Source organism: Triturus cristatus, chromosome 1_2 (assembly GCF_964204655.1).
Source record: "Triturus cristatus chromosome 1_2, aTriCri1.1, whole genome shotgun sequence".
Taxonomy (NCBI): Eukaryota; Metazoa; Chordata; class Amphibia; order Caudata; family Salamandridae; genus Triturus; species Triturus cristatus.
In genome coordinates this window covers 588,008,226-588,035,716 of record NC_140580.1, presented here as the reverse complement: position 1 = coordinate 588,035,716, position 27,491 = coordinate 588,008,226, and the positions used below count along the sequence as shown (strand labels likewise).

Sequence of the window (27,491 nt, the reverse complement as noted above, 5' to 3'; positions counted from 1 at the left end):
GTACAGACTGATAATTATTATTGCTATAAGGTATTATGTTCAGATTTTGCCTCAAACAAAAAATATGTGTCTTTTCTGCGATAACTTCAAGTTTTTATGTCATATGTTATCTCAAAGCATTTGCAATTGCAGTGAATAATCATTTCCTGTGCTTGTTTCTAGGTTCTTGACCATTTTCAATTAAAATGTTTCTGCTAATGAAAATTCGTCACAATCAAAGCATAGTTTCATTGTTCAGCATGTGCCTCATATATTCTTATGCATTTACTTACTTTCTTTTAAATGTGTGACACCTCTCCCATGGTCTGTTATCCTCAGTGTTAGCATAGTCTAACTGGTCACTTAGTCAAATGCAGTGAGATTATTTTGGATTGAAATCTGCATGCACAATACAATTACACTGTCCATCTACAGCTGTAAGCACTCTGTGCAGGCATCTGCCGTGGCCATCTTTGAATGTATATAGTTAGAGTTTAAATACTCCACTTTAAAGGTTGACACTCTGAATGCGCACACATCTACAGTTGATATTTTTTAATGTTGTATTTATGTTATTAGAAATCCCAAAGATGGCCACAAAGATGCATGCACATCTTTGAATGTAATTTCTTTAAAACATATATATAAGTATATTCAAGGATTCTCACCAAGTATATGAACATGCGGGCAGCAATCTTCGAAAGGCTAAAAAACGTTTTAAAGTGGCTGTCCATCAATAGCTTGGGCTGTGGTGTGAAGGAGGTAATCAAGAGGTAGGGGTGAAAGAGTATGGAGAGGAAGAGCAGGGAGATCAGGAACAGAGAGAAGAATGGAAATAGTCTATCGGAGGCAATGCAATGCAAGATTTGATGCAAGTGGCGGAAGTATAAAAGTCATCCAGTCAAAACACTCTGAGCCTGTAATGCTCCTTGTGTGGGACAAACTCAAGAAGAGAGAGAAAGCCATCCAATTAGGAGCAGGGAGTTGAGACATAAGGAAGCCATCCAATAATAATGGGCTGCCCCTCAGCCCCAAGGGGCAGGGGAACATCACCAAATGCCAGGGAGGATGTGACGGAGGAGTTGTGGGTGGACTCAGAGAAGTTCAACCTAACCCAAAACATTTTAAAAATCCACTGTTTTGGTTCGTCGACTCGAGTCTGAAAATATTTTCAAGAATTTTATATTTGTGTTGTTTACAAAGCTTTAAAACAACACACAATGCGTCTTCACATGGCCAATGGATATGTACATGTGGTTTGCTGGTATGAGACCTGGGTACATGGCCAGTCCCAGCACCCACAGCCTACTGAGGAGAACTGGGGCAGAATGGGGCTGGCTGCAGTGTATCATAAAAAAAACACTGGAAAAAATGTTAAGGTTAAGTCATAGTTACTTTTCTTATAAGTAATGTTTATTTATAAAACTCTCATAAATTCCTTAAAAACCATTTAAAGTGACTTTACAATCACAATGCAAAACCTAAAATCTACTGAAACTCCCCAGTGATAGTAAGCTGTACAAAGGATAACTTACATTACCACTACTTGATGCTCTTGGCCTTGCACATGACACCCCTTGACATCTCAAATGACATCACCGAGGGCATCATCAACGATATCACTGTATAAACAAATTGTGTGTACTAACGGGTATGAGCATGTGAAGGGAGCACAGGAAGTGACTTAATACTATACAGTATACATCAAAAACATTATAGCTATAGTATGTGCAGTTCATATTTGGAAGAAGAGGTCACATGTCAGAGTACGCTTGAAGGAAATAGCTCTTGCATACCATGTGCTGGGCACAAATAGAGTTTGTATGCCTGGGTTTGCAGAGTGATGGATTATTTCACCCAATATTGCAGACACAATAGTGGGGGGAAGGATTAGACTTCTGAGTGCAACTGATGGATGTACTACTTACAAAAAATGCCCCACAAGCATATGAAGTCTGTTCTGACAAGAGGTTAACATGGCCAGTACATGTTTGAAATTCACATGTATTGCATTGCATGTAGTGGCACCGTTTAAGTGCCTTTTCAATAGATGATGGGCAAAAGGTCTGATCAGGCAGCATGTCCTGTATCTCTCACTTGCTGAAAATATATTAACTTTCTATCAAATGGAAGCACGGGTGAAAGGTGACTAAGAATGTTAGGTATGTAATGGAACATGGCTTAGGGCTATTATTTAAATCACAGTCAATGTTTCATTGTACAGGTAAACTCAGCATAAGATCTGAAAGTAAACCACACGGTAAATATACCGTGCATTAGGACAAACTGTGGATTAGACTTATGTCTACTGGGTGTTGAGAATCTGTAAGCCAGTGAAAGTTGATGAATGTGGCTGTTTGGTAAACAGCCCCTTCACTTAGACCTTGTTAGCATGCGATCAATAAATATAGATCATATTGTGTATGCAATTGACCAAATCTGTACGTAACTTGTGTTTAAAATGGGAGCTATTCTGTCATTGCTATAACCTTTTACCATAAGGATATCATTGGTGATATTATATCCAATTTCATCAATGATGCCCCTCGAGATGTCATCAGCCAACTGTCGCTGCATAGTGTCAAAGTTGGCATCCCACAGACATTCGGGTGGAACAGCTGGCTAGCAGCAAGGTACTGTGGTCAATGGCTGCATACACTTGGGGTTGGCCACCTGTGGTAAACCTCCACTGGACACGGAGGAAGGTCATGTGCTGTGGGCTGTTGGCTGCCTGCGGAGAGTTGGGTGCTGTGGCTGGCTGGAAGCAAGGTCCTAATGTCAATCCCACTGCCACCCGACAGAAGATCCTCTCCGTCAAAGCGATACAGGTAATGTAACGTGTTATCGCATCTGTATGACAATTTACAACATTTGTAGTTTCATCTGTTTAATTGAGGGTGAGGTCATGAGCATTGAATGCAATGTGTGAGTTATGGTTTGCATGGCTGTTGATCAAGTTATGGATTGTGCTCCTAACCATAACATGCACATTTCAGTGTTGTTGTTGTTTTTAATTCACAACCATAGGTGCACTTTAGCTTTCTATATTTTGTTCTCCACGGAGGACGGAGGCACCTGCTTTGATTGGATCGGCAGTGACCAGGTGGAAAACAGGAAAAGTTATATATATATATTTAAACACACATGCACATATGCACGCACACACACACACCCATGACGAAAAAAAAACCTTTATAAGAGTTTATATAGAACCATATGGTAGCAAAATGGTTAATTTTTCTATTTGCCTTTTTCATGGTTACAGTGTAATCAATCAATTTTGCTGCCTTATTCAGTCCTCTTAGTCAACAAATGTATTTGCTGAGTTTCACATGCATTTGCTGAATTGGTCTATTCTGTGTTCATCTCATAAATCTACCTACTCATAAATGAAAATGCTTACCATGCAATACAAAGTACTATACAGGGTGTTTCCTTCATCGGTACACTAATGAACAAATTCTATTGTCTAAAGTATAAAGAAACCCGGTTTGACTGACTGATTTAGGCAATAGGCATGTTTACATCTTCTATGATGGGCACATTTCCTCTAGGTCTTGGCTAATTCCTCATTGTAATAGGCATGTTAAGTTGAATGTTAAGTTGAATGTGTTCCTTATCTCTGGAAATAACCCATCAGGCGATGATGCTGTCACTTTGATTCTCCTTCCAATAATTCCCCTCCCCACTCCCGTCTCCCAGCTGTCCAGCCCTCCCCGACCCCTACTTAATGGCGGCTGCTGCAGGGACAGGCGAGCAAGACCAATGACTCTTTGTCAGTGAAATTGCTCTCCCACCCTTGCAGCTCCACCATTGAGCGAGGCCTCCCCCAGCCCCTGCACTTTCTAGTGTGAGTGTTCGAGGCCCTCCTCCACCCGCAGGTTCACCTGCGCCTCATCCCTGGTGGTCCAGTGGACCTCTGTCTCCCGCTTTCCGCTCTCCTTTTTCACTCATTTTCACTCGTTTATTCACTCTTTTTCACCCTCTTTCCTAATCTATTTTTCTGCTTGTTTTCTCTTTTTCCCTTTATTCCTACCATTCCTACTTTCCCGACAGTTTTTCCCCCGCTGTTGCTGCCCTGCAGCCCCTCCCACCCAGCACGACCAGCGCAACCAATCCAGCTCCCCTCCCCGCTCCCGCCTCCCAGCCGTCCAGCCCTCCCCGACCCCTACTTAATGGTGGCCGCTGCGGGGACAGGCGAGCAAGACCACTGACTCTTTGTCAGTGAAATTGCTCTCCCACCCTCGCAGCTCTAAGATTGAGTGAGACCTCCCCCAGCCCCTGCACTCTCTAGTGTGCGTATTCGAGGCCTCCTCCACCCGCAGGTTCACCTGCACCTCATCCCTGGTGGTCCAGTGGACCTCTGTCTCCAGCTTTCCACTCCACTTTTTCACTCGTTTTCACTCATTTTTGTCACTCTTTTTCACCCTGTTTCCTAATTATTTTTTTGCACTTTTCTGCTTTCTGCTTGTTTTCTCTTTTTCCCTTTAATCCTACTTTTCCTCCTTTCCACACCGTTTTCCCCCCGCCGCTGTTGCCCCCGCAGTCCCTCTCCCCCAGCAAAACCAACACGACCAATCCAGCTCCCCTCCTTGCTCCCGCCTACCAGGTGTCCAGCCCTCCCCGACCCCTACTTAATGGTGGCCGCACAGACAAAAGGCGCGCCAAAGGCAAGCCCGTCTGCGCCAGTCCGCGACCTGACTGTGACCAGCGCCATGAACCCTGGACCTCCGCCCCGCCAACACTACGACCCAGCAGCACTCAACACACTCAACCCATGCAGCAACAACAACTGCAAGCTAGCATCACCAGCCGACACCCACCGACCCTTCAGCTGTCACAACTGCCGGCACACCTCCAGCACTGCCAAGAACACAGATCTAGCACAACCCGCCCACAAGAACACAACCGAACCGAAGACCCTGCAATGCATCCTCCTCAATGTCTAATCCCTCCACAAACACGCCACAGAAATCTGGGACCTCCTCGACAGCACCACCCCGGACATAGTGTTCTTCACCGAAACCTGGACCAACACCACCTCGGGACCGGACATCGCCATCGCCATCGCCATCCTCCAAGGATACAAGATCTCCAGGAAGGACCGCCCCACCCGCCCGGGTGAGCGGGTGGGGCGGTGGTGCCTGAGCACACTCGCCGACGAGCCCACAGACCTGATGGAACACCTTCACTTCAAGATACTGACCAGCCCCACCGCCACCCTCCGAGGAACCCTCATCTACCGACCCCCTGGACCACGCGGACCCTTTGCCATCTCCATCACGGACATCATCACCCCGCAGGCCATCACATCCGCCGGATAGACGTGGGATTATTTTGTGTATGTATGCAGAGCCCTCACAGATGAGTTATATTGAGTAACAATTACAATGAGGACGGTGCTCTGCATATTAGAATAATCACAAAATTATGAAAAAAACAAAGTTTGGACTATATTGATTTACAACAGACTGCGTTTAGACGTTACTAGAATATTGTGTCCCGGATGGGATGTTATTCTTGTGAAGAAATACAGCTGCCTGATGATTGGGCTATGATGAGAAGAGATTTTCAGATTGAATGCTGACTTTCTAAAATACGTCATTGGCTGATCCCATAAGTGGTTGTTTGTCGGTCTAATTATATCTTTTTCTTGTCCCCTGGGTTTTAAGAGACTGATGTGGGTGTCTGGAAAGGTCCTGATGAAGGTGGTTTGACTACTCTTCACACACCGCCGAAACGCGCGTCGACCATATGTTCAGACCCTTTTTGAACATATTTATTCAATCTGGTCACGGAGATTTTACTATCTACAATCTCCCTTCTTTTTCAGATGCAGTTTGGATGATTGTGGTATGAGTTTGTATGTATGTGAATGAGTCTTGTGGAATTGTTGCTTTTTTGTGTTTTATCCAGAGGTTTCGTTTTCTTTTTCTTTGTTGAATAATATATTATATGTGTTTGTATTTGTTGTAGTAACAGGACTGACCTTTTATTGTGATGTATACACTTTATAAAAAGTTTTAAAGATGAAAAAAGAAGAAAAAAATGAAATTTTGTAAAATGTATAAAGAAACGAAATAAACAATGATAATCAATTTATAAATATTAGTTTTATAGGAATTGATATAATTGCTTATTTAGCCCAGCTAAGATTTAGTCCTTGTGATAAAGGAAAGATAGGCATTGAGGGAGCTTTCTTCAGTGTATGTTGTTCTTCTCCCCTCTTCTCCGTGGCCTTAAATGAAGTTCTCTAGGGGGGCCCTCATTTATGCAGTAGCATCACATCCACCAACTACACCCTGCTGGGAGACCTCAACTTCCACCTCAACAACCAACTGGACCCCAACACCACATCCCTCCTGGCCAACCTCCACAATATTGGACTCCGCCAGATCGTGACCGAGTCCATGCACTCAGCAGGACATACCCTAGACCCCCTCTTCACTACAGGAAACTCCATCACCTTCAGCCACACCACCGAACTCCCATGGACCGACCATCGTTGTGTCCACTTCACCTTCAGAACACTCACCATCCACAGACACCAGCACCTGCTCCCATGAAGAAACTGGACCAAAATCACCGATAACCAACTCACCTCCTCACCCAACAATTCCACCCCAACCATCGCGGAAAACGACGACCACAACACCGCAGCCCGAACCCTGCATAGATGGATCTCGGACAGCGCCAACAACATAGACCCCCTCAAGAAAACCAATACCCACGCCAAGAAAGCCAAATGGTTCACCACCGAACTTCTAGAGTCCAGACGCACTTGCAGCTGCCTCGAAAAGGCCTGGAGTAACACCAAATCCACAGAAGCCCACAACTTCAGAGCCGCCACCAACGCCCACCACCAACTCATCAGAGAAATGAGGAAAAAAGCAATTGAAGACAGAATCTCCACCCACGCAAACAACATCAAGGAACCCTTCGTCATCATCAAGGAGTTCGCCCAACCCACCAGAGAGTCTACTGACATCCTTCCCTCGCAAGACCTCTGCGACAAACTCAGCGCCTTTTTCCACCACAAAATCAAGAGCATTTACGACAACTTCGACGAAGACAACCAACACACTGAACCCTCACCAACCACCTCCGACACCCGGAAACCAGCGTTTGACAACTGGACAGCCCTCACCACCGAAGACACACTGAAGACAATGAAGTCAATCCACTCAGGGGCCCCCACGGACCCCTTCCCCCACCACATCTTCAATAGAGCAGCCGACACCATCGCAACCATGCTCCCCCACACCATCAATCGCTCCCTGGCGACCGCCTCGTTCCCTGACAACTGGAAACACGCCGAGGTCAACCCCCTCCTAAAGAAACCCTCAGCGGACCCCAACGACCTACAAAACTACAGACCAGCTCCCTGCTCCCGTTCCCAGCGAAAGTCATCGAGAAAGCCATCAACAGCCAACTCGCCACATTCATCGAAGAACACAACATCCTTGACTCCTCCCAATCTGGCTTCAGAAAAAAACACAGTACGGAAACCGCCCTCCTCGCCGCAACAGATGACATCCGCACCCTACTGGACAAAGGAGAAACAGAAGCCCTCATCCTCCTTGACCTCTCAGCGGCGTTCGACACAGTCTCTCACCACACCCTAATACGCAGACTCCACGATGCAGGAATCCAGGACAAGGCCCTCGACTGGATCCGCTCCTTCCTCTCCAGCAGAACGCAGCGGGTCAGACTCCCCCCTTTCCTCTCTGACCCTACACCTACCACCTGCGGAGTCCCCCAGGGCTCCTCCCTCAGCCCAACGCTCTTCAACATCTACATGGCTCCACTCGCCCCCATCGTCAGAACCTACAGACTCAACAATGTGTCATACGCAGACGACACCCAACTCATCCTCTCCCTATCCAACGAACCCAACACCGCCAGACACAACTTTCGAGAAAGTATGGAAGCCATCGCCAAATGAATGAAAAACAGCTGCCTACAACTAAACACCAACAAAACAGAAGTACTCATCATGGGACCAAACTCCGACGCCTGGAGCGACACCTGGTGGACCCCGCCCTCGGAAACTCGCCAACCCCCATGGACCACGCACGCAACGTGGGAATCATCCTGGACTCCGAGCTCAAAATGGACCTCCAGATCAACTCTGTCTCGTCTTCCTGCTTCCACACCCTCTGCCTCCTTCGCAAGACTTTCAAATGGATCCCCCTCGAACACAGAAAGACCGTCACTCATGCCCTGGTCACCAGCAGACTCGACTACGGCAACGCACTCGATGCCGGAATAAATAAAAACCTCACCCGCAAGCTACAGAACATCCAGAATGCAACGGCAAGACTGGCCCTCAACCTGCCAAAACACTCCCACATCTCCCAGCACCTGCACACTCCACTGGCTCCCCGTCTAGGCGAGAATCACCTTCAAGATACTCATCCACGCACGCAAGGCCCTCCACAGCACCGGACCAAAATACCAGAACAGACGACTCAAATTCCACGCACCCCAAAGGACCCTACGATCAGCCCAGCTCTCCTACGCCATGGTCCCCCGCACCAGAAAGACCAGATAGGGAGCCCACTCCTTCTCCTTCCTCGCGGCCAAAGCATGGAACGCCCTTTCGCTCCACTTCAGACAGACAACATCACTCCCCATCTTCGCCAGAAACCTCAAAACCTGGCTCTTCGACAGACCCCCTCCTTGATGGAATGGAACCTGCACACCCGCCACCCCCACCCCTAGCACCGTGAGACCCTTACAGGTGAGTAGTCGCGCTTTAACAAACCCCTGATTGATTGATCGATAATTGTGCAGACCTGGTATATTACACGAAGAGGGCCAGAAATTACATACATGCAAACAGACCTGATTAAAGCGGGATACTCCTGCTTTTGAAAGCCAAAATGTACTTTATTTTAGCTATCTGCTGCCTGTAATTGTCTCCATGTCAATAGATGTCGACGGGGAAAATACATTCCTCTGATTTTTTTTCCCCACAATCTCCCACTTTCCATTTGCAAAATATTGGGTATGAAATTAGCATCTGACCACCTGACATCAGTACGAAAAGACAATCTCGGCAGAGGATTTGGAAAGATATGCAGTCTTCATCTGGCCGATGCTTAGTTCTTGAAGATCACAGAGGCTATCAGAAGACAGGCGGACCATGCTCTTGCTGTACGTTTTATTTTAAACGTTAGCTATTTGCACTACAGATGAACAATTGTAATAGAAAAAAAAAACATTAGCGCCATGGAGGTTCCATTCAGATCTTTCAAGAGCCTTGTACTTTGTTGATTGTAATATGAAGAAAACGTGATGCCTGATGCCACCGTGCTCAGGAAAGCGTTTATGGAAAATACAATACTAACGTCAGACAGTACAGCACATAAATAATGTTTGTCATGAACCGAGGCCAAAACATAGAAAATCTATTGCAAAGTCTCTATGCAATAACACAGAATTGAAATGTCAAAATTAAACTGAGGTAAAGTGTATAATTTGTCTTTTTGTAAGGCTGGTGGGTGCCACTGTCAGTCCCAATTTCATCAAATTGTTCTTCTCACTTCCAAGCTGACACACCTTACTTCCATTTTATATGTCTGTCTTGGCAGAACAGCTGTCAAGCTAGATGTAATGTGATCAATCTAAAAAAGAGCTCTCAAGAGTACCACAATGAGGGGCTTTGACACCGTCAATGTTGGTAGTAAGGAGTGCATGTTAAGATTGGGCAGAAGTTGTGTGCTTCCACATAAAAAGCACTTCCGCTCCATGCAGCAATAATTATTTTGTTTATTTATCCATCTCTCTGAGCCAGCAGCAATATGGCTGCCCCAGCTTGAAACTTGTAATGCTGTTAAAGAGTCTTAGATAATTATATCATTTACAATGTATGTTTTTCTCTGGTAGTAGAACAGATGGGATGAGGGCAGTCATGAGGAATGTAATGTAGTCCCAGCACCACTTCCCTTTCACAATTAACTTCTGTTGGACTTGGCCCTTTTTGCAGGGTTCTCCCCAAACCTTTTGCTTCCTTCTCCAATTTTTTCCTGATCGGTTGTTGTTGGCTATAGGACTCTGGGCACTTTACCACTGCTAATCAGTGTTAAAGTGCATATGCTCTCTGTGTAAATTGTGAACATGATTGGTTATCTATGATGGCATATTTGATTTACTGGTAAGCCTCTAGTAAAGTGCACTGAATGTGCCAGGGCCTGTAAATCAAATGCTAATAGTGGGCCTGCAGCACTGATTGTGCCACCCACATGAGTAGCACTGGAAAGGTATTTCAGACCTGCTACTGCAATGTCTGTGTGCAGTTTGTTAACTCCCATGTCAACTTGGTAAGTGCACCCACTAGCCAGGCCCTAACCTTACCTTTTCTTACATGTAAAACACCCCTATGGGAGGCCCAAGGAACCCCCATGTACTGGTGTGTGTGACATGTACTGATAGTGAAATACTGCCAAATTTGTTTTTCACTATTGAAAGGCTATCTGCCCCATAGGATAGAATGGAATGTACTTTGTAACATCTTACAAGTATAACTTCCCTCTGGGACAAGATAGAGAAATAAAGTTTAGGCTCTCTGAACTCAGAATTTAATGACATATCTTTTAGTAAAGATGATTTTTACATTATGTGTTTGAAAACGCCACTTTCAGAAATTAGACATTTTCTTGTTAAACCATTCTGTGTGCCTCTACCTGTTCTTGGATTGACTGTCTGGTTTTGGAGTCACAGGAGCTGGGCATGTGCATTTACTGTAGACAGCCACTGGGGGGGTGAGGTGTGCCTGGCCCTTCCTGAAAGACTCAGAGCTGAGCTGAATAGGGCTTGGCTGAATTTAGAGCAGTGGGAGGAGATTTCCTTGCACCTGAATAGGGTCTGTCTCTCTTGCACAATGCTGTCTCCACCCCCTGCAGTCATACTGCATCAGTGAGGACAGAACTAGTTTGGACTGGGCTCAGAGACCCTTGCACCAAGAGAACAAAGACAAAATGGGGTATAAGTAGTTAACCTTAAACCCCAGAAGTTTAGAACACTTCTGGACTCAAGAGGAATGTTTGCCAAGGAGAAGAGCTGAAGAGCTGTGATGCAGGAGTACTTCTCCTTTGCTGTGTGTTGTGTAGGATTGGCCTGCAGTTGCTGTTTCTGCCAAGGAAAGGACAAAGACTGGAACTTTGCTGTGAACCTGCTTTAAGAAGAATCTCCAAGGGCCTGTGTGTGCTGGCCTCCTGTTCTGAAGTCTCAGGGACACAAAGACTTCACCCCCAGCTGCCCTGAACTCTGCTGCTGAGACTTCTGACCTTCCAGGAGGTGCTTGTTCCAGTTCTGGGCCTCTAGAGATTGTTCCTGCTGTTGGGAGCTGGAAGAAATCTGAAGAAGTGCGAAAATCGATGCATCGCTCTTCTTGCAGCTATTTTACCCAACGCAGCACTGCTGTGTGAGAAGAAGCTCCACGCATCGCCGCTGCCAAGACGACGCAGCGCCTGTCGTGGCTGCAAGAACCGACACATCATGATGAGATCGTGGCTGAAGAAACTGACGCAGCGCCCCCTGTCGACGCTGCATCGATTGCCGTCACATCGATCACCGATGCATCCCTGATTTCCACCCATCGCACCTGTGTGGCAAGTTTTTGTGACGCATCACCCACGGATCAGAACTATTTTGGAGTCGATGCATCACTTCCCCCTGCAGTCCGGATTCGATGCATCACTTCTCCTGCATGCAGCAGAACTGACGCATCGCCTCCCCAAGGACTCAGGAACTGACGCATCTCTCTCTGTTTCTCGACACTTCCCTTCTCTGCGACTGTTTAGCTTTGTGAATTTTGACACATCTACAGGTACAGACAGACTGGGTATGGAGCTTACTTCATCCAGAGACTCAAGTTCCATTAGGTGCACAAGCCCTTGCTACGCACAGTCTGTGCTCAGTGTGCAGACTGTGAGAAGAATCCAATCCCTCCACAGGCCTAGGCTGCATTAAGTGGACAGGTCCGTACTACACAGAGTTAGCACTCCATGTGCAAACTACACATAGAGCCCACTGCTTCCATAGAGAAAAGCCTAATTAGGTAGGCAAGCTCCTACTACGTCAGTTAGTGCTCGTTGTGGAGAAAGTGCTTAGAGCCCACTCCCTCCAGGGATCAAAGCCCCATCAGGTGGGCAACCCCTTCTGCTATGCACAGCCTGCACCGGTTGTACTGCTCTTCATGAACAGCCCACTCCCTTCAGACGCCCAAGCCCAATTAGGTGGGTGAGCCACTACCACCGAGAGGCTACGTTCTCTGTGCAGTTCTTCACAGATGTCATCAAACATGTCATGAGTGATGTAATATATGAGGTCATAAGCAGTACCTGGCAGGGAGCAAGTTATAGTTTGGATATTAAAGTAGCGTGAATTTCAGTGTTTTTTTTAGGTTAAAATAATATTTCTTGCTGATATTTTCACCTAACTATAACCTCACTACAACCTGTTTTCGTGTGAAAATATATATAGAAACGTAACCAACCCAACACAGTGTAAAAACACTCTTAAGTCTGATACACTTTAACAATAGCCTTCAGACGGAAGGGGAGGTGTAGAATCTTGAATGTGGCCAGTCTACCTCTGAATTGCCTCTTCAGTGTAGCAGGAGATTGGGACATAGGCCAGAGTTAGATATTACAAGTAGCTGTCTATTTCATCCATGTCATGTGTTAAATTCAGTCTTTTGCGACCTTTCAGCATGTTGCATTTTGGGACTTGTAGTTACGCATTGTTGTTATGGTCTGTAAACCCCAGTATGCAAAGTCCAGTGATCTAAAAGGATGGGATAGCCTAAAGTATCATACATGAAAAGGGGGTGCTTTGAAGCTAGTTGGCAGTTCTGCTCACTTTAGTGCTACTGCGGTTAAGTAGCCCACGCAGATGATATGATTAATATCAGTGTCACTTGCAGGCTGTGGCGCAAGGAGCTTGTCATGAGTGCCTTTACTCGGCGGGGAAACTGGAGAGGACTAGGGCAGGCAGCCGCTGATCTAGAAGGAAAGTCTTAAAGGGACAATCAGACTGCCATCTAGGGGAGATCCTGAAAGATTCCTGGTCACCCAATAGAAGTGCCAGTGGGGCTCACTAGAAACCACCAGCACAAATTAACATCTGCTTTCGAAAGAACGTTTGGGAGCCTTCAGCTGTCACAGATTCCCAGAAGTACTGACTTGCGTAAACATTTTCACATACAGGAATGTAAGAGGATTGTAAAAAATGCTAATTTCTTCACGCGCAAATGAAACAATAACGTATATTAGAACTATCAAAAGGTTCCCCTTGGTGGCTTTGACCTTGTGCTTTGGGGCCCTTGATACCTGCAACAGCCACACTGTTCCATTGCTAGTGACATTCACCCTGTGTGTGAGAAAGAGTTATCTTAAAGAATTTTTAGGGCCCCGGGTAAAAAATATTTTAGGGTCCCTTCTTTGGAAAAACTACAAAACCTTCTGAAGAGGAACGACACTGAGTTCAACATTAAACTTTCAGATATGGTGGCACACAAAATCCGAAAGATCAATGTCTCCAGGGTTCATCACCCAAACTGTACCAAAAAAAGCTTCAACAACTTTTTTTTTTTAAAAGCCATGTCTTTTTACACTTAGATCTATATTTGTCTCCCACCAACATTTTTTACATGGAAATCAGTACCTAACCATAACCTTCCACCCATTGCAGGAAAACATGTAGAGGTGACTTGGTAGATGTTTAATGAACCAGTGCATATTATTAAAATAAGGCATCAGGACAAAGCACTTGAAGATGTGTAACTGCTAGGTATTTGTAATCACAAATAAATATGCCTTCACAAGAGGCATTCTCCATTTTCATTATTGGATCAAGTGAAACAAATAAATCTGATAATTTTCTTCTTCACTAAGTTCCCCTGCCTTGTCCATTCTCTCATCTCACTATGTAGAAGGCAAAGTGAATTGTGAAGAGAGACAGAGAGGTTGGATGGAAACAGAGGTGTGAAGTGATGAGAGGTTTAAGTTGGAGAGTTAAGGGTAGTGAGAGGGGATAAAGAGGTAGGTATAGCAAAAGAGAGAGATGAGGTCATGAGAGACAGAGGTAGTGAGGCACAGGATAAAGATAAGTTTATTGAGAGAGAGTAGTGGATTCAGAGTGTGGAGCTACAGGTTCCACATTACTTTCTGGCTACGAATTATCCTGAAAGCGCCACAGGAGTTCTACTGGACAGGGACTGCCTTGCTGCTGTTGCTTCTTTGCCTGAGTGTAAGCCACCAGCTACCTCAAAGAGAACAGGCTCAGATTTTTTTGAACCTGCTCTAACACTCACCACAAGACCAGTGATGGGCTGCTAAAGAAGTGACTTCAGTAATAGCTGATGTTTATAATAAGGGAACATCCTGAACAACGACTCCGGAACAACGAGCTCCAGAGTCACGAAAGCGGAACAATGACTTGCCCGAACAACGACTCAGCCTTAACCAGAGTCGGTCTAGTGTTCGGGCAGGGCGGAGTTCATAGGAGCATCGCAGTCGCAGAGGAACGGGTAAGAGGGGTTGATTTTTATGGGGTGAGGGTTAGGGGTTAGTTTATAGAGGTTTGGGTTTAGTATTTAGGGGGTATGGGTGATCGTGATTGTTTAGAAGGTGTGAGAGGGATTAGTATGAAGGAGTAGAATAAGTAAATAGGAGGTGGGGGTTTACGTGATTAGTAAAAGGTTGAGGGGAATTCGTTTTATGGGGGTTGAGTTAGTATTTAGGAGGACGGGGGTTTCGTGAATATTTAAAGGAAGATGGGAATTAAAATAAATGGGGGTTGAGTTCGAATTTAGGAGGAGGGGGGTTCGTGATTAATTAAAGGAAGAGGGGAAATAGATTTAAAGGGGTTGAGTACGTATTTAGGAGGAGGGGGGTTTCGTAATTATTTAAAGGGAGAGGGGAATTAGATTAATGGGGGTTGCGTTCGTATTTTAGGGAGTGTGAGTGATCGAGTTTTTGTTTTTGGGTGGGGGGAATTTGTATTTAAGGGGTGGGGGATTGGGGTAGTATTTGGAAAGGATTTTTTTAACACGCATTCCTTTAACAAGAAAAATCGTGATAAAGGAATGCGCGGTAAAAAAAAAATCGTGGATTAGACGAGATCGTGGTTGCGACCTCGTTGTAAAGGAATTCGTGGTTGGGGAACTCTTTGTTCAAACATACAACCTCATAATAATACTCTGAGCCAATGGAATCCCGCATGAAAAACAGTGGGCTACTTGAGAGATCAACTGATGCAGATGCCAGTGAGGAAGGTGGTAAATCTGATTGATGACCACCCCCTACTACATGGACATTTATCATTTTCTTGCTCCCTGACCTTGCAGAGTGTGGTAGTCCAGCATCAGGCATCTAGCCAGGATCCAAAGACCCTCATGCTCTTTAGCAAGCCCTATGTGCTTATGGCCTCACATAGTTGGCCAGGTTGCCCTGCTACTTTTTCAATTAAGCCCCACATGAGCTTTGAAACTCCAAGTTGCAGGTGCACCTCTAGGGTCTCGAACCTTAAGCACAACTGAATAACTATAAAGTGATCATGTTGCATGATTGTGATCTACCTTTATTGCAACAAGACCTATTGTTATTGACTGGGCTTTATGAAGAGTTTTTGTTTGCAGACCCTGTATTGTCCTAATACTCAATACAGATTTGAATTGAGTGGTTCTGTGCTTAACCATTTCAGGTGGGCACCAAGGTTTGCAAACAATACATTTTCATGATCATTAGTGCTTCAGAAACATTATAGAGAGGGTTTCAGCAGGGGCCATCACTTTATTGCTGAATAGTAAGACTACCATCTACCATATTTAATTACCGGTTTCTAAATGAGATAAAGCATTTCTTAGAGAAATTACTAGTTTCATTGTGAACTCACCATTTTACTGTTTTGCACTGTGTTTTGTAATGTGTAACAATCCATCTTGGTTGGAAATACATACCTTACTGTAACTGTTAAATGTGCTGCTCTATATTTAGACTTGCCCATATGGGTTCCATAGAATTAGGCCTTGATTGCTCAGACATATCTACCTGGAGAGTCAAAAAGGCTTAGCAAGGCCTACTTTCCACTGCAGATCTTGGTTTTGAATCACGGATTGATAAGGGCTCTGCATCCTCGCTTAAGGAGTGTTTAGTATTGCCTGAATCATCATGCCCCACTCACCAATTCTGATAGAAGTGTTATCATAAGAGGCATGTAAAAAGATGCTTCTGTGGGCTGGCAAACGTAGGTGGAAACCACAGATTACCTATTTAAAAAGCAAACCTCTCTCTTTCCTGAGGGGGTTGAAAAATAGCATTTTACTAGGGATAGATGTAACTCTTACACCAGCCCTGACCTTGATGAATTAAGAAAGTGGATATCCCTGCATACATGATGTCACAGTGGTCAAATATTGTCTAGGTGATAGATAATGTAGACATTGAGGGACAGAGTAATATATAAATGTAGATAAAAATTTACTCAACACCATTTATCTAAAATTAAATAGGAAGTTCCTGACAACAGCATTAACCTACGTTTCCATACACGTGATTGAATCAATATAATATCTATTGGGTTTTAGGTTTCACAACTGTGGTTATGTATAACACTTTAATGCTGCCAATTTCTTTTTTGATGTGGCACATAAGTGAAATGCCATATTTTACAGTAAGTCAACAAAATCTAATTTGCATTTGCATTTTCCTATAGATTCCAAGCCACATCGAAAGATCAGATTTATTTCTAAGATATTTAAGTTCTCTGAGAACTATTTGTTGTTCTTTTCCTTGGACTGGAAGACTCAAAAAGATCAACAGCTTTCTCTAGTGTTGAATTATAAAATGCAATACTGTTGTGTGATACTGAAAGAGAGCATGCAAGAGTTTAGAAGAAAGTATAGATTTAATCTGTGATACTGTCAGATTCCCTTTGTTTCTAGATATGACTTCACTTGGTTTCACATGGTGAGATTTAGTAGAAATTTTAATGCAATTAGGCAAGGATCATGTCATTTAACTGTACAAACAGTTGGTGGGGAAATTACAATGTGGTGGGTTATCATAACCGAGACACTTGTATGGTCTTTATTATAGATACCAGCTGAAACGTCTTGAATCAAATTCATACTGGATACATTCTTGATATAACGGCAAGCAGTTTTACCATGATGAACCCAAAGTCAATGAATATGGCTGCCACAACTTTCCATTTTACTTTGATACGGTCAGGGCCTTAACAGGGTTCTATTGTTAGCTCACTGTTTTATTTATCCAAGGGCTATTACCTTTTGGTTTAAAGGAATGCTTCCCATTTCTCTTTTAGGAATTACACATCACAGTGCAGGACAGAGACCAAATAAAGTGTGGCTAATCTTTCTGTCAGATGCCTAGGACTCATCAGGCAGAGTTCGCTTTGTTGATTGCAGCTCCAAGGTGTCATTACTCTGCAGATAGGGAAGACTCATCAGTATACTAGAGGAACATGCTGCTGCAATTTAGGGGCCCGATTGAGAAAATGCATTTTGGAGACAGCAAAGTATAACTCCACTATGACTATTTACTTACCGCAAAATGCAACTTAGAAACCTACAGATGGAGATCTCCACCTCTCCTATCTTTTCTGTATGGAAATCTCTGCCACAGTGTCACAGATCTTCACACACGTTGGTATATGTTTCTGTAGTACATATGGAACGTGGGAGGAACTAGTGAGAACATGGGTATTTATTCCTAGAAACTGGGTGGGGTAAAGGTAAAATTGCAGAGGGGTTTATTAAGGGACAGGATAATACAAAACACTTCCCACATAAGAATAAGGCCATTCCAATTCACAAAATACACTTCTAATTTTATTATAACCCTAGTAGTACTCCAGCCCATTCACAAATGGCCAACCGCCAGTACGGCAACACATTCAGGAAGAGAATAATGTAGACAGGGAATTAAACCATCATCCTGTAGGAATTAATGTAAATTAATTCTAAATTTAAATTATGTCTAGTTAGTGATAAGAATTAAATATAAATATTGTTTTTTTCAATTAAATATTACACTTAATCTGACCAAAAAAAAGAAAAGTTTAACCTATATTTATGAATACAAAAAGGTATTTAATTAAAATTCATGTATTTTAATCACATTTCTACATATTGAACAAAAGCTAAATTATTAGTGAGGGTGGGTAATGTTATAAAATTAATATTTATAAATTAGCATATTTACATTTATTTATAATTTAATACAAATGTAATTTCAGGAGGTAATGTGTGGTAACTTTTTATTTCATTAGCTCCAGCTTAAAATTAATTATTTAAATTATTTTGCCTTTAAATTTTCAATCTAAATACTTGTAGTTATATTTGTTTTTCTAAACCTCATTAAATTTCCTAATACTTTCCTGTAGCGAGATCTACAGATGTACATTTAGCTGTGTGAATAGATCCCTAAATGTTTGCCTGATTGACTTGGCTATTTCTCTGCCTTTCTGATACAGTGGCTGCTCTGAGAGTCCCTTTTGTCTGAACCTGAGTCCTCATACACAAAAGTGTACCTGTACATTCATGATGAGCAGGTTTCTTGCAGGAGAGGGATAGGGTGGCAGCACACTTCTTTGAATAGGCATTTTAGGGCCAATCCTGAGACATGCCAACGATTTTACTTCTGCTCCTAACTTAGGGGTAGAACTGGATTGATGTATACCAAAACTATTAACCTGCTTTAGCAGTTGTATTCCAGGACGACAGAGGAAGAAGTCTACAACGAAGGTACAGCCCATTCCCCTGCTGTTGATCTACTCTAAATGGCCATGGGAAGGGCAGCCAGGGAGAGCTCAGAACCGCCTGCATTCCTTTGTGAACAAGGGGCACACTTTCTTCCCTCTCCCAAAACACCTGGCAACAAACACAAGGGCAATTTCTGTGCATAATCCATGTGCAACATAAGTTGTGAACAGGCATTAAGTTTTGGCAAAAGCCTAAATGCTTGTGAATAGGGCCATGTGCAAAATGTGTTTTATTCAAGCTGTGCAATCTGCCAAAATTGCCACACCTGCAGATTTAAATCTTCCTTAGCGAATTTGAACTTTTGCTCCCCACCAACTAGAGGCTTATCTATCCATTGTGCAGCCACTGCAGTGGCCTCTAGGTATGGGGGGGGGGGGGGGGGGGTGGAAGCCCCAACCAGCTCTTTACTTGTTGGCAGGTTTTTAAAGTTGTCTGCTCAGATGATCTTCTTTTTTCTGTGCAAATCTTTGCATGGGGCTGGCTCTATGCTTCCTCTTGGGCAGGAAAGTAGTAAGACACAAAGAAAATTGAAGTCAGGCCACAGCCAGGAAGCAGATTTAATCCTGAATTTCTTCACCACCATATCTTTTTTGTGGATTATTTTAGGTTTTCATCCCAGTTTCTTAGGCTACATCCTAGGGCCGGAGTGGGAAGCCAAAGTAGGCCTGGCAATTTTCCCGGATCAGCCCCTGCCTGGCCCTGGGAGGCTTGAAATGCTTACTTACTGCTTTTGTTACTGCGGCCTGATATTGCAACACCATTGCAAAACCGTCCCCCAGTAACAAAACCGGCCACCACTGCAGCAAAACCAGCCCCCACCCTTCCAGCCTCCCAGGAAAATGCCCGATGCAGGGTACGGCCAGTCCAGCCCTGCTACATCTCGTATACGGAATCCTAGATTCCTATAAGATCTATGCTCTCTGCATTATTTGACCTGCCGGTTAGGCTTATAGGACACTTCAGTCAATTTTACTTCTTTACTTGGTGGACAAGCTATTTATGAACACTGATTTTAGCTCACCGATTGCCCTCTGTGCCTCAGTGATACCACCCTTTTAATGGCTGTAACACAATACAGGTCTACCACCACACTTTGTACATGTATGCTTGAATTTGCAATTCTTCATTGTGCAAGCTCCAATGTTGTACACAAATCATGCCCTGGCTGTGGAAGTCACTTGTCAGACTTAAAATGCTACCCTACCTTCTGTGTGGTGCCCATGAACATGGGTGTGAGGGCCATATTTCTACTATCCATGTTATACTCCACTACTGGCTTCAGCTCCATCTACAGAAGCTGCATGCCCATGTCAATATATCACTCCATGTTGTTGACAAGTATATTCCAACGCAAAACTGGAATTCCTAATTTTACCGTAGTTTTACCCTCCTTTGAATCTAAACCCTTCTGAAAACATTCAAATATTTAAATGGTGGACCATGACTTCCCCTTCTGTACTCTTGCAACATAGCCTGTAACAAGATTGACTTTGATGTTTAAAACCCATATCTATGTTTCCATCACAGGATGGGCATAGACTCAAGTGGGTCCCATTTGCTTATTTGTGTTAAATACAGCCATGTTGCAGGAGACTCAACTTGCCATGAGGAAAATATTTAAAATCTTGAGGAAATGGTTCAGGTTAATGAGCTGGACCCTAAGTTGTTCGAATTAAAAGGCAGTACACTATTATGAATCTGTGTGGGCCCCCAGTTGAAGACCACAGTGTTAATACTAAGACCTTCAGGCTTAACACTGAAAGCGTTTAAGGATTTGCACTCCATCGGGGTCAACCAAGGCAGAGCTGGTGCAGCTGCTTGTTGTTGTTCCTCGTTTGGCATGTAGAACTATTTGGGTCCAGAGGACATTAGAACTTAAGGTAGGAACAACAATCAAGTAGTAGTTGTTTCAGGAGTTTTGACTTTGCTGATAGTCTCCTTGCTAGCTCTGAATGACTCAGCAGAAAAAACATCCCACTGGCATCACAAAGGTGGATATGTAGAAGGGGTTACAGTGCACCCAAGCATACAGGAGGGATATGACAGGGTCAAGCAAAAGCTAATTTGTTTACATTGACTTCCAGAAATTAGTATTTTTAAGTATTTATGGTTCCTTACTTCTGATCTGCATTTAGCTGTAGATGGCATGATTCATTAAATATTACAATCAATCTTTTTCCAGTCTGAATTTCCATTACCAATTTCAAGAGCAGAATTGTAGCTTCTTCCTGAAAAACTTCTCTTAGTGGTTCATGAACATCAATGTAACACAAATTTAAAATCCCACTGCTGCAAACTGCAGTGCAGGAACCATTATAGGAAATGTAAAGGTTACATACCAAGAAGCTGTACTCCTCGTGTGAGGCCATACACATCGATCAATGCCCAAAGTGACTCTGTAGTCCTCACACCGCTGAAGAACAACATAGCCGCAGAGTCATTGATTCTATAAAACACACGGCCCTTTTTGTCCACCCAGAATGAAATGATGTTTCCTTCATTTGCAAACTCTTCAGGAAGTGCTTTGGCCCAGAAGCCACTTTGGGACACTAGGTCTGGACACGCATATTTGGGAAGAGTGTCCGGGTTAATCCGCGAGGGATCCTTGGAAGTAAATCCGAGTCGAAGAGCTCCACTCCAGCAACACTGTTTCTTTGTAATCTGAGAAAAAGAATAATAAAAATTATTATGTTACAATATGCAAAAATACAGTTCACGAGAGGCAAAAGATCAAGAGGGTCATGATGTGCCCTCCCCTGTGGAGCTGCCTGGTTTATGCCATGCTGACATTTTTTCCCTTATGTTGAAGTCATGAACAAAGGCAGCTTACCAGAACCGGAAGATATGTTAAATCTGTGCACTGAACTACAACTAGGTTAAATAGGCCTTATGAGCGTGGGAGTCAGTTTTCCTCTGTAAATTAACTACACCATCGGATCTAGGGGCCACTAAAACAAACATTTCTTATAATAGGCTGTACTAATGTAAGAAAAATGAAATTTGGTAAGAACATGAAATTTGGCTTTTTTAACCTTACATTTAGTGGTGCATTTCCTTTAAATATCATTTATTTTCACTGGCACGCTGTCGATATATAGGTACGCTACTTGTTTGGCTACTTCTATTGCACAAGAAGCAGTGGTATCAAACCCCATATTTTGTGGGGATGCTCCCATATACATTCAATATTTACAATGATTTAATGATTTTACATAATGCTTGTGCAACAATGATTTACCCAATTGGGTGCCCAGTCTCAATCTAATTTACTAACCACCAGCGTATTAACTGGTCAGCACCACAATGTACTTAAAGATAGCACTGAACAACCTCGCAGAGCCCTTCAACCCCTTTTGTTTACTCAGAATTTTCTTCATGGACGGTACACCTGAATAATCTATTTACAACTAGAGACCATTATTAGTTGAACATTTGAAATATCAACTTAGACAAGCATTGACAAAGCCAATAGGCCGGACTTTGGCAAGCTGGTGTCTTCACTTAAACATGGCCGCCTTATGCTTGCAATGAAAATATCAAATATAAGAGACAGTCACAGATGCAGCTGTTTGACAAGTGTGTTTGTAAAACAGGCCTTTCAGTGACATCATGCATTTATTTGATTTTTATTTGAGAAGGAGACAAGAAAAATTTGCTAACTACTCAAACACTCACATCCTACGCTGCTACAATGTTACAATGCCACTTGACCACTTTATAACAAACCTTAAAAAGAAGTACATGTAAAATAATTAGCTGGTACTTTAAGATAATACTAAACCTAAATTAAATGTTAAAAAAGCTCACGTTGAACAGCTTTGCAACAGAAGAGAAAGCAACTATTTCTGGGTGGGTGTGAAAAATGTATAGAAGCTTTGTGCAGTCACTCAAAGTGAAGGGAGCCGATGGGAAATTTGGACTAACCCTTGCTGTATGCTGTGGTGGACAGAGACGAAATGTGAATAACAATTTAACAGACTGATTATTGAAGCCTGCTGACCAAACACCTTTCTATGTATATATATTTTACATTATTTTTTGGGGGGAAAACAATGGCGACAAAGCCTCAGCTGTCTCAACAGCCCGACCTAAAAACCCTCTCAGTTGCACAGACAGAATGTGTTTTTTAATACAGCAAAGTGTGTTTTTAACGTGCACCCCAACTTCTGAACATAAGCTACAGCATCAATTATATAACATATAACGCTCCCCATTTATGAAAAAAAGCATCCTTTTCATGCTAGCTGAGCCTAAGGAAACGTTTAACATAAAAAATATAACAAACAACATGTGTATTACAATTAAGGCTCCCAGTTTTCCGTTTTACTGATTTTTACAGATAAATACAGAAAGAAAACTATTTATTTGCAGTCTGTATTTATTTTTTAATAATGGATAAAAACAGAAATGTGTTTGTTTTTTGAGTGGTTCTAAATGCTGAACATCTTGACTTGCAAGTCAATAGCTGTGCAGATTGACAGGTTAGGAAATAAAGACAAAACGTTTCTTAGTTAGGCTTAAACAGCTCTAGATGTGTACAAGGTTGATACTACAATGTAATGTTTTCATATTATTGTATTGATTTATCATTAATGGGTATTCATGTAATTGAAACATGTCAGGTGTTTGCGTATCAGTGTACATTTATTGTTTGAAAAAATGTGGAAATAAACTAGCTTCAGCTTAATTTCTTGCACATAACCCAAAATATATATGGATAAATACAGACGGAAATGTAAAAAAAAATATAAACCATAAAACTGGGAAAATGTACATGTCATCCTGTCTTCAGTCACTTGATGTATTATATTACCTGGCTCTCTTGATGCATTATTGGACCATAACACAGTTAACCATAATGTACACACACAAAAGCATGCACAGACTCATAAAAGACCTGAAGATGAGTTTAATTAAAATAATTTTGGAGTGCTGGCCTTAATTAAGGATGGGAGTTCTTGCTAAAAGCCTTTTCCTGGTTTGGTTTTTCAGGGAGAATATACACTACTTTGGAATATTGCATGAAGCCCACATGGTAGCGAAACCATTGTTGGAGCACAAAAGTTGCTCAGAGGCATTAAATAAAAGAAGCAAGCCCAAGTCTTCCATCAGTTTCGTCCCTCTCAAGGATACCCTCAATATTTGCCTCCGATTAGAGACGTAACTAACATATCTAATCTTGTTCACAAGTTCAAGTGGAAAAAGCAGAACTCACAGTCTTCATGATACAACCTGCGTAGTTTGCCCCAACTGGTGGGACAAAAAAGGACTTGCTGAAGGGCAAAATTATTAATACCTTTTTCATCACTAGAATCTTCAGCAAATCCTTTGTTTCTGGTCCACAGCAAAAGTCAAAGGCCAACACTGAAATGCTCAGGATTGATGGTGGGACATCTGGAGAAAAGGAGGCTAATAACTTATAGCAAAGGAATCCCAGTGGCAAGTAATTTGTACTTATTTGTTCATCCAGAACCACATATTCCAGACGAAAGTCGGCGAGCAAACTTATCGTAAAATCCAACTCATTAGGCACACGAACAGCTAGAACCAGGAGCGATGCAGTCCTGTTATGCTCCGGCTAGAGTTGTGAAGTCTCTTAGACTTTCCCCCTCTGCACCATGGTTCTCTGACTCACTAGGAGAAGTTAAGAGCAGGTGTAAACGCCTGGAACATCAGTGGAGAGCTAGCTGCTGCACACTGGCAAAAGTAATTTATGAAAATGCACTGAACTGCATAAGCTGATAAAAGTAGCCAGGAGAAACTATATAGTCACTAGTATCCACAAGGCAGATCACTCTAGTAAAGAGGTTTTTAAGGTGGTTCAGACCTTTTTTAAGTCCATAGCATTAGAGACCGAAGTACAACCCTCCCCTGCTATGTGTGAAACAATTGCAAGTTTCTTCGACAAAATTTTTTCGAAGGTTTACACCAGTGGTAACGGAGAAATCAGATATGCCATTGGGAGTTGTGGCATTGGGAGTTGTGGCAGTTGTGACAGAACCCTTGCTTACAAACTTCGCACCAATTTCACAGCAAGATGCATTGGCAGGAATTCAAAAATGCAGATCAGGTGCCCCAGATGATCCATGTCCTCCTAAACTTTGGAAAGTGCTGTCTCATTCTCTTATTTGTGCACTATCTCATATCTGGAACACTTCCCTTGAATCCAGAGTTTTCCCAGACAAGTGGAAACATGTTACCCTTCTCCCTCTGAGGAAAAAACCAAATGGAGACCCCGGAGATCTTAATAATTTTAGGCCAATTTCATTGCTGCCCACGCCAGGAAAAATGTAAGAGAAGTTGGTCCAGTGCCAACTGACTAACTTTATTGAGAACCAGGGCTCCCTGCATGACACACCATTTGGATTCTGGTGGGTTTCAGCACAGAGACTGCTGTCCTTGAGGAGGCTGAGTCAGTGAGAGGGTCGCTCGATTCAGGGGCATCAGTGCTGCTGGTGCCCCTGGATCTGTCTGCGGCATTTGACACAGTCGATCATGCCATGTTGATTCAGAGATTATGAGACATGGGCTTTGGGGGGAAGGTGCTGGCCTGGCTGAAATCATATCTGAGCGGTCGCACTCAGAGAGTCGCCCTACAGCCATTTGAATCAAAGCCTAAACACCTTTGGTGTAGTGTTCCACAGGTCTCAGCGCTGAGCCCTCTGCTTTTTAATCTGTACCTGGCTCCACTTTTCTCTCTAATTGCCAACTGGGGGTGAAGGCGATCTCTTACGCTGATGATACCCAGTTGGTTTTCCCTTTTCAAGAGCAGATGGCAGATGCCTTTAAGAACTTTAAAGGTTGTCTGAGAGATATAGCATTATGGATGAATAAATCAAGCTAAAACTCAATGCGGGAAAAACAGGTGCTGTTTTTAGGAAAGGGCCCAGCACCAGTACCAGATTTATGGTGGCCATCAGAAATGGGCCCACCCCCTACTCCCGCCACTAATATTAAAAATTTAGGCGTGAAGTGGGAAGCTGACCTTTCCTTCTCGGCTCAAATTCAGCAGGTCTCTGCTACTTGCTTTAGCAAATTGAGAAACCTCCGGAAACTTTTATATTTCCTGCCAGAAAACTGTCGCAAATCCGTTGTCCATGCCACAGTGACATCTAGGCTGGACTACGCAAATGGTCTATATCTTGGCCTTCCTAAATATTCGATTAAACGCCTTCAGATGGTGCAGAATGCGGCTGCGAGACTGATCAGACGCATACCTTTTCGGCATCATGTCTCTCCGTATTTACTCAAACTTCACTGGCTCCAAGTAGCCAAAAGAATCGAATTCAAGGCCATGACTGGCATACCGGGCACTAAAGGGAAAGTGCCCTGGATACCTTAAACATAGGCTATGTTGCTATAAGCAAAATCGGTCTCTGAGGTCAAACTCACAAAATCTGCTTTGTAACCCCCGCTTTGCGAAAGCCCGTCTGGGTGGGAGAGCGTTCTCAGTGAGGACGGCCAAACTGTGGAATGCCCTGCCTGATAACCTCCACCAAGCTGATTCAGAGACCTGTTTCAGAAAAGCGCTGAAGACATGGCTCTTTAGGCCTGACTAAGCTTGGGAGCAGTGCTTGGACCTCTATGCACGTAAAGCCTGCTGTTAGAGCACCGGGACACCTCTGATTGAGGTAGCTGTTTACGCTGTATACGTTTCAGTATTATTATTATTATTATTATGGAGTTTGGTTCTCCCCGACTGGAGCCATCACTCCTATCTACTCAATTAAGCTCAGTAGCAGGTGATAAACATTCTTATAAGAATGACAGACAAGTGTTGTCGTTTCAAAGCTTTATATAAATGATTTGTTGGCAAACCGCATAGAACATGCCATAAGTCATTTTAGTGGCAAAGCATACCGATTATAGGTACAGAGAACTCCTTAAAGTTCTAATTAAAATTCGGCATTGACTTGCCTTCTAAGAGAGGGGTTAAAAGGTCTCCTGTACATAGAAATCTACAAGTCCTCTTACAGGGATCTAACAAAGACGTTCCTACATTCTACATGCATACACAGTTCTCATGGTATGCACCAATAGGGAACAAGCAAAGGGAACCATTTTTACTACAGAATACATTTCGAGTTTCTCTCATGATAGTAATACACTGAGTTTGTAAGCATTCTCACAATTTAATCGAGCATCCACATTAATATCTTGTATAACAGTAGCCTGGGACAGTTGAAATGCCCTTGGTTAAGTACAGTGAGGAAAAGTCTATGGAAACACTCTCTGGTTATTCGTGTGAGTCTAACAATTCTTTATTTAGAAGAAGAAGAACAGCACTAGTAAATGTGATATTTTGTGACATTGGTGCAAGATGGAGGACAGTGTAAATACAACCTAGGTTAGCGTAAGCTCAATTCATGATGCGTCTAATATGCAGAATGAAAACAACTCTCTGCTGCCAAAATTATTCTTTCGTAGCGGGTTAGGCGGCTATTTGGCAGGTGTTGAGCTCTGGGTTCTCAAGGAAATGGGGTATGATTACAATTAAGGGGTAGCCCATCACTATTCCCTCAGGCTGCTGAATACTAGGGTTTACAACTGAAACTGCTTGAGACAACCGGGCAACGCTGCAGCACCGGATTAAGAATAGCTGATAAGTAACCAATGGGTGCTGTGTCCCCCGTGGGCTTGAATTAGTACAGGCAAAGCACACCCATCTCACTCATGACAAAAGAGAAAAAATTATTTTGTGTAGTCTGGCATTCCAAGA

At 43.2% G+C, this 27,491-nt stretch overlaps 1 protein-coding gene across 2 annotated transcripts in view; it reads right to left on the bottom strand.

Annotated features, from left to right (window-relative positions):
* Window positions 1-27,491, bottom strand: part of NEURL1 (neuralized E3 ubiquitin protein ligase 1) — a 463,336-nt gene that overhangs the window by 250,523 nt on the left and 185,322 nt on the right. For both annotated transcript variants that reach the window (XM_085606709.1, XM_085606704.1), the window contains one exon: window positions 21,112-21,433. In XM_085606709.1, coding sequence (XP_085462835.1) covers window positions 21,112-21,433 — 322 coding nt within the window. The remainder of the gene's footprint in view (window positions 1-21,111; window positions 21,434-27,491) is intronic.